This window comes from Schistocerca americana, chromosome 4, assembly GCF_021461395.2.
Source record: "Schistocerca americana isolate TAMUIC-IGC-003095 chromosome 4, iqSchAmer2.1, whole genome shotgun sequence".
NCBI classification, from domain to species: Eukaryota; Metazoa; Arthropoda; class Insecta; order Orthoptera; family Acrididae; genus Schistocerca; species Schistocerca americana.
In genome coordinates this window covers 732,631,618-732,644,688 of record NC_060122.1, presented here as the reverse complement: position 1 = coordinate 732,644,688, position 13,071 = coordinate 732,631,618, and the positions used below count along the sequence as shown (strand labels likewise).

The following is a 13,071-nucleotide window of genomic DNA, read 5'->3' as shown; positions in this document are numbered from 1 at the left end:
TACAACCAAATAAAAAGTAGCTGTCGTACAGACCTCTATTTCATTCCTTGAGAGGAAGGGAGTGATAAGACTCGGCGTTCTACAGGCTATGCATATATTTGCTGCTGCCTGGAATAGTGGAACACAGCAGATTGCGTTAAACTGTTACACAAAGGCTGGCTGTGATACATCAGTTGCTACTGAAGACAAAAGCATTCCAGAAGAAGGATGGAGTTATTGTGATGAGTTCCATATCTGCGACTGATGCACGTGGAATGTGTGAAACTATTGTGAAGGAGCACTGGCGGTGGTAGTGTGGCTGTAGTGGTGCAAAGGAAGCCGTTTCACTAAGTTTTGCTGCTGCTATGCAAGGCATTGTTACTGTTAGGTATTTCTTTTAATGTAGATGAATTACTTCTAACTTAAATTAACCAGCTATAGCAACAACCTCTTTCACGACAATACGCTGGGAGGACAAAACAAATAAGTCTCTTTTCATATTTTCTAAATCAAAAGGATGCATATCACCTAAACAGGCTTGAATTTTGATTCTGGATCAATCTTTCCACATAGTCTGGGAAAATCCCCATTTGAGGAAAACCCCTACTTAAGGAAAAATATTCAGGTCCCTCCCAAGAGATTCATTAAAAAAGGCATTTTACTGTATTTCTAAGAGCTGACAAATATAATCAGATGCTTGTCACATACAAATACAACTGTAGTTGAACCAGTCTGCTGGAAAAATCTTAGTGACTCCTCTCCTGACTGCCTTCAAAAGTACTGACCACCACTGGTGGTGGTGTATATACACACTGCTTACAGTCCATTTACACATTCCTCAAAGTGCAAAACAAAGAGTTTGCTAAAGCAAAAGGGAAAAGTCGCATGTGGTTAGATGGGCCACAAAGTGAATGTCAGTCGACTCTATGGTATGGTCATGGCGTCCAGTGCTAAAAGCAAATCAGCAATTGTTTTCTCTGCTACATTATATACTGTGGCAGTGAGTAACATGAAAAGAAGAAAAAAGTCATTATGGATGAAAAAATGGATGAGAAGATGAGAGGAGAGAGGAAGCTTGACAGTTCTTTGGAAAGAACTACTTCTGAAGGACAATTACTCTTTTTGAAACTCACTGATGCTGCGTGAGGTTAATTACCGATTCCCACTAGACCTAGTGCAACAGAAATTAATGTGGCACGACTTTTCGATGAGAAAAGTGATTACTTATCTTGAGAAGTTATCGGCTACTGTAAGATTCAATTTACTGTTGGTATGTAAACATCCTCACTGTCAGCACCCCTTCTTCTTGAGGTCTCAATGACACTTTTTTTGGCAGTACTATGAACAGAGAGTTTTTATTTTCTTTCACTCTTTTCTGCAGCCTACATTCTTTTAACATACAGCACATTTGATTTAATACTGTATTATATTTGTTGCTGTTGTGATAATCTTTATTTCTGATGTCAACAAACTATTGTGTTCTTTGCACTGGGTTGCCCCATTCTTCTTGATATCACATTGTCAGTGCAATGCAGGAGCTGTGAAGTGCACAGCTGCAGATGTCTTCCCCACCTGAAAGCATACCCATGAGCGAACGGTTCAGGCTTCTATTGGCAGCATTCATGTATAACTGTATGCGCTTTCACGTGCAGATATAGATTTGCCTTTGGCTCAGAGGAAAACACAGCTGCAGTGTCGGGATAACGAGTTTAGGCATTCTGCGCAGCTCAGCGCACTCATGTTGTTCATTAAAAGGGAATGTGTAAATGGGCACATAAGGGCAGTGATGAAGACTTCTGATCTATTCATCATTTTTTTTCAGCCTATATATATATTGGTGCTATCTTTAGTTTTACATTAGTTCAGCAAGACTCAGGAACAATGTATCATCTGAGATCGTGGCCAAGTGTACAAAGGAAATGTTATTTCAGTATGATTTTACAAACTGGTGACAAACCCAACAACATCAGGAAAGCAGCATAAATCACTTAATAAAGGCAAAGCCTTCAGTCTATATTGTATATCAGTCCAGTTCCTTACAAAGTATGCTGATACAATAGCTCCATATTTAGCAATCATATACAACCACTTGCTCGTCGAAAGATCGGTGCCTTAAGACTGGAAAGTTGCACAAGGATCAACCAAGAAAGGAAATGGGACTGATCATTTTCAAGTTTAGGACAGTAATCTGCTGAATTACAAACTCATATCTCTAAAGTCGATTTGCAGTAAGATTTTGGAATATATACTGTGTTTGAACATTATGAATTATCTCGAAGAAAATGATATATAAACAAACAGCCAATATGGATTCAGAAAAATCATTCTTGTGAAACACAACTAACTCTTTATTCTCACAAAGTAATGAATGCTGCAGACAGGAGATGTCAAATTGTTTCTATATTTTTTGATTTTCAGGAAGATTTTGACACTGTTCCTCACAAGAGACTTCCAATCAAATTGTTTGCTTATGTAGTATTGCTTCATTTGGGCAACTGGATTCATGACTTCCTGTTAGAGAGGTCACAGTTCATAGTATATGAAGGAAAGTCACTGAGTAAAATAGAAGTAATATCCGGCATTCTCCAAGGAAGTGTTATAGGCACTCTGCTGTTCCTGATCTCCATAAGCGATTTAGGAGACAACCTAAGTAGCCTTCTTAAGATTGTTTGTGGATAATGCTGCCATTTACTGTCTATAAATCTCAGATGATCAAAACAAATTGCAAAACAATTTAAACAAGATACCCGTATGGTGCAAAAAGTGGCAACTGACTCTAAATAATGAAGGGTATGAAGTCATACACATGAGTACTAAAAGGAATCTGCTAAATTTAAGTTACACAATAAATCACACAAATCTAAAGGCTGTAAATTCAACCAAATACTAGATTCTATAATTACAAATACCATCAACTGGAATGAACACATAGGCAATGTTGTGGCTAAAAGAAAATAAATACTTATTTATTGGCAGAACACTTAGAAAATACAACAGCAGTACACCATGCTTGTCCACCCTCTTCTGGAGGTGGCGTGCAATCTGCATCAGATAGGATCAGTGGAGGACATCGAAAAAGTTCAAAGAAGGGTAGTTTGTTCTGTGCTATCACAAAATAGGGGAGAGAGTTCCACAGATATGATACACGAATTGGGGTCACAATCATTAAAACAAAGGCATTTTTTGTTGTGGCAGGATCTGCACATGAAATTTTGATCACCAACTTTCTCCTCAGAGTGTGAAAATATTTTGTTAGCACCAACCAACATTGGGCGGAATGATGATCATAATAAAATAAGAGAAACTGGAGCTCACACAGAGAAACTGGAGGGTCCATTTTTCCCGCGCATTTTTTGAGCGTGGGACTGTAGAGAAATAGCTTGAAGGTAGTTCGATGAACCCCCTGTCAGGCACTTAACTGTGAATTTTAGAATAATTGTGCAGAGTAGGTGTAGATGTAGATGTACTATGTTATAGTCCAGTCAACAAAGGAAGATTAGGGCAAAAATTCGTGTAGTCGCAAATTTTTGCATAATGGTAGAACGGTTAATGAACAAAGTAGTAAAAATCCTGACCGGTGGAGTGGTGTGGAGGAGGGACGTTTTAAGGTAACTTTTTTAGGTCTTCCTCAAATAACTCAAAAACCATAGCTGCTAGTGAAAGTGTTTCCCAGTAGAAAATCAAACTACATTAAATTTCCTACAAAAAAGGCCCTGTTCATTTTTTCTCAAGAACAAATAGTTTCCGCATTGTGAGGGACGTAAAAACATCATAGATCTATAAAAATACTGCTATAATGGTATAAAATTGATATTTATCTTTAAATGCAGTGGGTTAACGACAAATATTACATGTGTGTACTACGTCTAAGTGCAGTAGAGCCATATTAAAGGATAAATAGTGCTCCACATATGTAACAGGATTTGGGGGGGGGGGGGGGGAGGAGGAGGAGGAGGAGGTTAGAAGCACATGAGAATATAGGTGGTTGGATGGAGTTCATGCACTTCCCTCCTTGGTAGGTTTGCATATTGAAGATGGAGTAGATGATTCCCCACTCTACCTACCCCGCTTCATCTCAAGGAGCAACTACAAAGTGTTTCACGAAGTTATACCGACCCCCACAGTGCCCCATGAAGCACTGGCAACACAGTGTGCAGACATGTTCAGGGGTTTTTTTTCCCACACAATGTGTTAACACTATATGGAATGCAAATATGAGTTACTAATAATACTAACACACAATATGCTTATGGACAGAACATGCTTAAATCTCTGCACATTGTTCTACATTGCTACAGGGGAGATTGATCCTTAGTCATCCTATGTGGCAGCTGCAGTATTCTTCTGGGAAAGGCAACTTGCTCCACCATGAGCACTGCTCTGTTTTAAGTTTACTGACAGATTACACCTTCCCAGAATTTCCAGTCCAGTTCTCTTCCGCAAAGAGACAAAATAACTTCACTTAGCGCATGTTTAGGTAGTGTACCTACTTTCAGTTTATTAACTGAGTATTTTCTGCACATGTTAAGTGAGTTTTTATGTAAAATACATTCCTCTAAATAATGGCTTAGAATGTTTAATTTGTAAATGTGATGATGCCAGTGATCCATGTTGTGCTGGTGGGAAAGGGATTGGATTGATATATGTGACACCTTGCTGGATTCTATCGTTAACAGCATATTGCAAAGCCATGCAATTATGTTTTAGTCACTCTGGGGTGTATTAATGAATGACCATTTCGTTTGCAACTAACTGTGTTACTGGTAGGCTGCATAAATCTTTTTCGTCAGAGAATTGCTGGCACTTTTAGAGCTGGTTGCACCACGTGCAGTCAAGATAGGTTTGACTATGTCTGATGGAATGGGACTGATCATTTTCAGGTCTAGGACAGTAATCTGCTGTGATGCATTGCTTGACTTATGTTGAAATATCTGAAGTTCTGTAATACCTAGGTGATCTTCTTCTGTTGTAGTGGGAAGCAATTTAAGTGTCTGGGCCTCTTCAGATGTTGGGAGAACTGAGGCTGGGGTGATGAACTGGACACTCCTCATGTTGTGAAAAGTATACCAGACAGAGGTTGTGGTGACAATGAAACGGACATTGTCGAGAACATATTGACAGCAAGTTACACTTGGGTAGGCTCTTCAGTGTGGTAGACAGTTGAAAGCTCAGTGGTTAAGCTTTTCTACATAAGAGTTCACTTAACACCTGCAAATGAGAACTCACTTCACTGCATGAACACGAACTCAGTAATGTTGTTTTATCCATTCACATAACAGACCTGGACATGAAATACTGGGGAGCTGTAGTCTGTGTGTAAATTGAAAACTCCCAATGGAGGAAGTGTACTTTTCCTGAAAGAACACTACAGCTGCCATATAGGCTGACTAAGAATCAACTTCCCCTATAGCAGTGTAATACAGTGTGTAGACATTTATATAGATTCTGTCCATAGCATTTCTTGTATTTGTGTTATTGGTAACTCACATTTCTCCTCCATGTAGCGTTAACACATTTTGTGGAAAGTAAACATCCCCAGGCATGTCAGTGCACTGAGTTGCTGGTGATTCATAAGGCGCACTCTGCAGGGTCAGCATAACTTTGTGAGACACCCCGTAGTTGCTTCTTATGACTCAGTGGGGTATCACCTGCACCTCCTCCAATTTGCTGACCTACCGAAGAGAGAAGGGCATGACACAGTCTGGTAACTTAGCTTCCTTCACACTTCTACCCCACAGATGGCCCCCTTCGCCTTGTTATATACCTGGAACACAATTTATCTCTTAATATGGCTCTACTGCACTTAGACATGGTACACACATTTACTATTTGTTGTTAATACACTTTATTTAAATATAAACATTAATTTTATACCATTAAAATAATATTTTTATTTATCTGAGATTTTTCCATTCCCTTCTACACAGAAAATGTTTTTGTGGGAAATTTAATGTCGTTTAATTTTCTACTGATAAACAGTCTATAAGCCAAAGTTTCTGAGTTATTCGAGAAAAAAAAAAGTCTGTTAAATGCCTCCCCCTCTCCCCTTCCCCCAACAATCACACCCCACCAGTGAGGATTTATAATATGATCTTCAGGACACTCCCTTCTAACACTGTGCAAAAATTTGCAACTACATGATCTTTTCTCATAATCTACCTGTTTTGGTCTTCGTTGACTGGGCTATTAGGAGAGTTTACACATTCACACATTGCTGTTTATTGTTAATTTCAAATGCTACAACTTTCATCATTAATTACGAATAAGAGTCTCATTTCAAATGCTTTGGTGTCATTATAGAATTAAAACAAAAAGAATGGCACCAAAGTGAGAGATTATGATGGAGATATTAAAATAATATAGTTCAACAGTGCTTACCTTAGTGACCTTGAAAGCTTTCACTTTGCCAGTATGCCTCACATGTGGTCCACGACATAGATCAATGAGAGGCCCACAGCGATATACTGTAGTAGTTGGTGTCTGGACCTTCTCTTTTAGAATTCTTACTTTGAATGGGTTATACTGTAAGGAAAGCAAAAAGAAATATACAAGAAGTTCTCATACGATTACAATGAATTTTTTTTAAAGTTAAGCCCTGTGAAATGTTGCTTAATATTTGCACTCTATAGCAAAAAGGATGTTCAAATGGACACAACAATTAAGGTGGGAGGGAGGATCACACACACACACACACACACACACACACACACACACACACACACACACAATTTCAGATATACGCACAAATGCACAAAAGACCTGTAATGTAAACAACGTACTAATATGACAAAAATACAGTCAGTCTTGGTTGCAGGGAGGTATTTATTATTTATTTATTGCCTGATTCAGTCATCTTCAGAGTGTCTCAATATTAGATGGTATTAGGTACAAGGGATACTGAGCATACAGTACATCTCAGCATATAACTGACCTTGTCAAATATTTCGAAACATTGTGAGGTGTTCTCTTTAAGGCACACAATGCAGTCCAATGTATCAAAAAGAGTACCAGGTACATGTAGATCTGTCAACATGCAAATATGTCGGAGGCTACACACACAGTGATTGTGTGCATAGCCTGAATATGAGCATGTCTCTGTAAGGACACTGCACAATGTCTCCAAGTATTTGATGAGTGCAATCATTTGCTGGGATATTCTGTATGCTTGATATCCCATGTACCTAACACCATTTAATATTCTGGCACTATGAAGATGCCTGAATCAGGCGAAACAGGTCACTGGCAAATAAATAATAAATACAGATGGATCCAGAAAAATGTAGACATGATGTATTGTTACAATTTTGTGCAGTAGCGCTGGCCATTGTGTTCTCAACAGACCTTGGCATGCATTTTACAGCATATGACAGTGCAGCAATGAATGAAGCAAGACTGTCATTTGAGCAACATGTTGAAGTGGTACTGGAAGTATGTAAACATGATGTAAATGCAACAGAAATGGAACAATGCGTACGACATTTGGCCACCAACATGAACAACAATTTAATGTATTTGGGATAAATTTGAAGCTGATGGTACGGCTCAGGATGCGCATAAGCAGAGGTGTGGCTGACCAAAAATATCAAGTCCAGCTCCCAGAGCTGCTATGTTGCAACATTTTACTAGGTCATCTCAAAAATCTGGAAGCAGGGTGCAAGTGATAGTGGGGTAAGCCAATCAAGTGTACCACAAATTCTGAAGGTTGAAAATGGAAAGTGTACATTCTAAGATCGCTGCACGCTATGAACAAGGACAACTCAGATTGAAGGATGGAGTACTTGGAGTGGTTTGAAGGCATGCCTCGTGAGGATGAACAATTTGAGGGCACAATTCAAACTGAACGGTACTGTAAAATGCCACAAATGGATGTATTGGGCTCCTGAAAATCCTCACCATCACGTGGACAGACAGGTGTGGTGTGTGGTGTGGTCTTTCATTGCACAGTTTGATTGGCCCATTCTTCTTTGAAGATATCGTAACTGATGACATGTATCTTAACACGCTGCAAACATCTATTTCATCTACATCCAAGAGATGTTTAAAAATCAAACAATGGAAAATCCAGCATGGAATGTAACAATACGAGAGAAGGATAGTTGCTACTCACCATATAGCGGAGATGCTGAGCTGTAATAGGCACAATAAAAAGATTCACAAAGTCATAGCTTTCGGCCATTAAGGCCTTTGTCAGTAGTAGACACACATACACACACACACTAGTTTCAGTTCTCTGAGACTGGAGATGTGTGTGCAAGTTGCGTGTGTGTGTGTGTGTGTACTGCTGATAAAGGCCTTAATGGCCAAAAGCTATGATTGTGTGAACCTTTTTATTGTGCCTATCACAACTCAGCATCTCCGCTATATGGTGAGTAGATGTTTATAAATGAAAGATTTCGCCTACAACTAGATGGCACTCTGCCTCACTACCACAAAAGATGTCAGATGTAAATCTACCTCGATGATGAATACGTTGAAGAGTACTCAAAATGGTCTCCAGACCTTACACCTCTTTTTTTCCACCTACGGAGGGCCTTGAAAAAATTAAGTTTATCAACAGAAGCCAGCTACACAGCACAAGCTATGACAAACCATTGAAGCGCCCTATGCAGCTATCACACCAGCAACACTGACAGCCATAGTTTGATCAACAGTTCAGCAGCATCGACATTGTTTGGCAGCTAATGGGGGTCATTTTAAACCCATAAAACATGAACCATGGACCTTGCCATTGGTGGGGAGGCTTGCGTGCCACAGCAATACAGATGACCGTACCGTGGTTAAATGATGATGGTGTCCTTTTGGGTAAAATATTCCGGAGATAAAATAGTCTCCCATTCGGATCTACGGGTGGGGCTACTCAGGAGGACATTGTTATCAGGAGAAAGAAAACTGGCGTTCTACGGATCGGAGCGTGGAATGTCAGATCCCTTAATCGGGCAGGTAGGTTAGAAATTTAAAAAGGGAAATGGATAGGTTAAAGTTAGATATAGTGGGAATTAGTGAAGTTCGGTGGCAGGAGGAACAAGACTTCTGGTCAAGTGAATACAGGGTTATAAATACAAAATCAAATAGTTGTAATGCAGGAGTAGGTTTCATAATGAACAGGAAAATAGGGACGCGGGTAAGCTACAACAAACAGCATAGTGAACGCATTATTGTGGCCAAGATTGATACGAATCCCACACCTACCACCGTAGTACAAATTTATATGCCAACTAGCTCCGCAGATGACAAAGAGATTGATGAAATGTACGATGAGATAAAAGAAATTATTCAGATATTGAAGGGAGGCGAAATTTTAATAGTCAAGGGTGACTGGAATTTGATAGTAGGAAAAGGGAGAGAAGGAAACGTAGTAGGTGAATATGGATTGGGTGGAAGAAGTGAAAGAGGAAGCCGCCGGGTAGAATTTTGCTCAGAGCATAACTTAATCATAGCTAACACTTGGTTCAAGAATCATGAAAGAAGGTTGTATACATGGAAGAAGCCTGGAGATACTAGAAGGTATCACATAGATAATATAAAGGTAAGACAGAGATTCAGGAACCAGGTTTTAAATTGTAAGACATTTCCAGGGGCAGATGTGGACTCCGACCACAATCTATTGGTTATGAACTGTAGATAAAATTCTGAAGGAACTGCAAAAAGGTGGGAATTTGAGGAGATGGAACCTGGATAAACTGAAAGAACCAGGGGTTGTAGAGAGCTTCAGGGAGAGCATTAGGGAACGACTGACAAGAATGGGGGAAAGAAATACAGTAGAAGAAGAATGGGTAGCTTTTTAGAAACGAAATAGTGTAGGTAGCAGAGGATCAAGTAGGCGCCTACAGCAAAATTAAAGAGACCTTTGGAGAAAAGAGATCCACTTGTATGAATATCAAGAGCTCAGATGGAAACCCAGTTCTAAGCAAAGAAGGGAAAGCAGAAAGGTAGGAGTAGTATATAGAGGGTCTATACAAGGGTGATGTTCTTGGGGAAAATATTATGGAAATGAAAGAGGATGTAGATGAAGATGAAATAGGAGATATGATACTGTGTGAAGAGTTGGACAGAGAACTGAAAGACCTCAGTCGAAACAAGGCCCCGGGAGTAGACGACATTCCATTAGAACTACTGACAGCCTTGGGAGAGCCAAGCCAAACAAAACTCTACCACCTGGTGAGCAAGATGAATGAGACAGGCGAAATACTCTCAGACTTCATGAAGAATATAACAATTACAATCCCAAAGAAAGCAGGTGTTGACAGATGTGAAAAGTACCGAACCATCAGTTTAATAAGCCATGGCTGGAAAATACTAACACGAATTCTTTACAGACGAATGGAAAAAATGGTAGAAGCTGACCTCCAGGAAGATCAGTTTGGATTCCATAGAAATGTTGGAACACATGAGGCAATCCTGACCCTTCGACTTATCTTAGAAAATATATTAAGAAAAGGCAAACCTACATTTCTAGCATTTGTAAACTTAGAGAAAGCTTTTGACAATGTTGACTGGAGTGCTCTCTTTCAAATTCTGAAGGTGGCAGGGGTAAAATACAGAGAGCGAAAGGCTACTTACAATTTTTACAGAAACCAGATGGCAGTTTTAACAGTCCAGGGGCATGAAAGGGAAGCAGCGGTTGGGAAGGGAGTGAGACAGGGTTGCAACCTATCCCCAATGTTATTCAATCTGTATATTGAGCAAGCAGTAAAGGAAACAAAAGAAAAATTCGGAGTAGGAATTAAAATCTATGGAGAAGAAATAAAAACTTTGAGGTTCGCCAATGACATTGCAATTCTGTCAGAGACAGCAAAGGACCTGGAAGAGCAGCTGAACGGAACGGACAGTGTCTTGAAAGGAGGATATAAGATGAACATCAACAAAAGCAAAATGAGGATAATGGAATGTAGTCGAATTAAGTCAGGTGACGCTGAGGGTATTAGATTAGGAAATGAGATGCTTAAAGTAGTGAATGAGTTTTGCTATTTGGGGAGCAAAATAACTGATAATGGTCAAAGTAGAGAGGATATAAAATGTAGACTGACAATGGCAAGGAAAGTGTTTCTGAAGAAGAGAAATTTGAGTATAGATTTAAGTGTCAGGAAGTCGTTTCTGAAAGTATTTGTATGGAGTGTAGCCATGTATGAAAGTGAAACATGGACGATAAATAGTCTAGACAAGAAGAGAATAGAATCTTTCAAAATGTGGTGCTACAGAAGAATGCTGAAGATTAGATGGGTAGATCACATAACTAATGAGGAGGTATTGAATAGAACTGGAGAGGAGAGAAATTTGTGGCACAACTTGACTAGAAGAAGGGATTGGTTGGTAGGGCATATTCTGAGGCATCAAGGGATCACCAATTTCGTATTGGAGGGCAGTGTGGAGGGTAAAAATCATAGAGGGAGACCAAGAGATGAATACACTAAACAGATTCAGAAGGATGTAGGTTGCAGTAGGTACTGGGAGATAAAGAAGGTTGCACAGGATAAAGTAGCATGGGGAGCTGCATCAAACCAGTCTCTGGGCTGAAGACCACAATAACAACAACAACAACAACCTCCCCACCCCACGCAAGAATTGCAATGGTAAGTCACTGTGTTCCATTAATACTATCAAAGAGTGTCTATATTGGGCTGTATCCCTCTGCATATCCCTGCAATCAAGACCGATTGTTGTTTCTTTATATATATTAGTGGTTGCTGTGCCATCCCTGCCATGTGTTGGAAAACATTTTACTAATAAGATATTCAAATAATTCAATCAATTTATTTTGCACTTAAAAGTACCTTTCATTGTGTTGATATAAAAACAAAGAGCTAGAATATTCCACTTACTATTACTTTCTGCTGTTTTATGTGATAACCTTCTGGCTCAATGCAACCATGACCAATAAATTACTCATTATGCAAAAATTAGAACTAACAATATTGTTGAATTGATTATCAAACCTGTTACATAGAATCGTACAAAGGCCTTTGATGATTTCTTACACCTTTATGTCACTACATTTAATCTTGAATGTTACTGAAAATAAATAATATTCCAAATTAACATGACTACAATACCATAAAAATAATTTGCACTTCGATTTTGTATCTGGTCCAGTGCAAAGTGAACTGGAGTTCACTGTATTGGTGTAAACTGTTTTTAGCAAATCATTCATGTGCAAAAGGCAGGAAATCAGGAATCTGAAAATTTGAAACACTAATCGGTATAAAAACACATTTGTTAACTATGTAGTAATAATAATAGTAGTAGACAGTTGGACAATGTAGAAGAAAAGTTATAAAAGTACAGTGATTCCTCTGCTAATTATACCAAATGTCTTCATCTCGAAAAACAAGGCAAGGCAAAAAACAGAGGGAGGGAGAGGTAAAAGGGGGAGGGGGAGAGAGTGGGGGGAGGAGTAAAATAAATGAATTAAGTAGAAGCAGGACAAACTTACAGGAAAATTAAGAACAAAGTGCTAGCCAAATACAAGAAGTGAAAACCTGATAAGTTAGAATTAGGAGAGAGTGGGCTGTTGACACCACACAGATAATGGAAAGACAAACTCAAATCACAGACTAATTTAACATGCAACAGCTGTTCACCTTTCTTCATTAGTCTCACCTCTCAGTTGTTACATGCTGCTTAAAGAAGAGCTTTCTGCTTGAACCCCAAATGGCCTCATTGCATGTAAATAATTATTTAAGTGTTGTTCCACAGAAGAGTGAGAAACAGAAAGCTATGCAGATGCCCAAGATATGGAATATTTTATATTCTAATCGTAGGATGAAGAGAAGCTACATGATGTAAAGTGACAGCTTGCTAGTCACAGTACAAAGGTTGGAAATGGAATTAGTCATAAACACACTAGTGGTCAGCTTAAGACTATTTTCATGCTCTGGTCTTGTTTTTATACACTTTTGTACCTAATGAAGGAATAAGACATAATCACACTTAAGTCTGGATTATTCAGCAACAATAAAACAAGCAGATGATATCTTGATGTTCCCCATAACTTAGGGCTGACTGTCTTTGAAAATCACCACACGCAAATAATGAAAGCGACACATACATATTTCTCAGACAACTATTTAAAATATGGATTTTTGTGTCCACTCT

The 13,071-nt window shown here is 39.0% G+C and overlaps 1 protein-coding gene across 5 annotated transcripts in view; it reads right to left on the bottom strand.

Moving 5' to 3' along the window:
• The window catches only part of LOC124612518 (threonine--tRNA ligase 1, cytoplasmic), a 145,734-nt gene that overhangs the window by 52,273 nt on the left and 80,390 nt on the right, over positions 1–13,071 (bottom strand). For all 5 annotated transcript variants that reach the window (XM_047140776.1, XM_047140772.1, XM_047140774.1 and 2 more), the window contains one exon: positions 6,358–6,501. In XM_047140776.1, the coding sequence (XP_046996732.1) occupies positions 6,358–6,501 (144 nt within the window). The remainder of the gene's footprint in view (positions 1–6,357; positions 6,502–13,071) is intronic.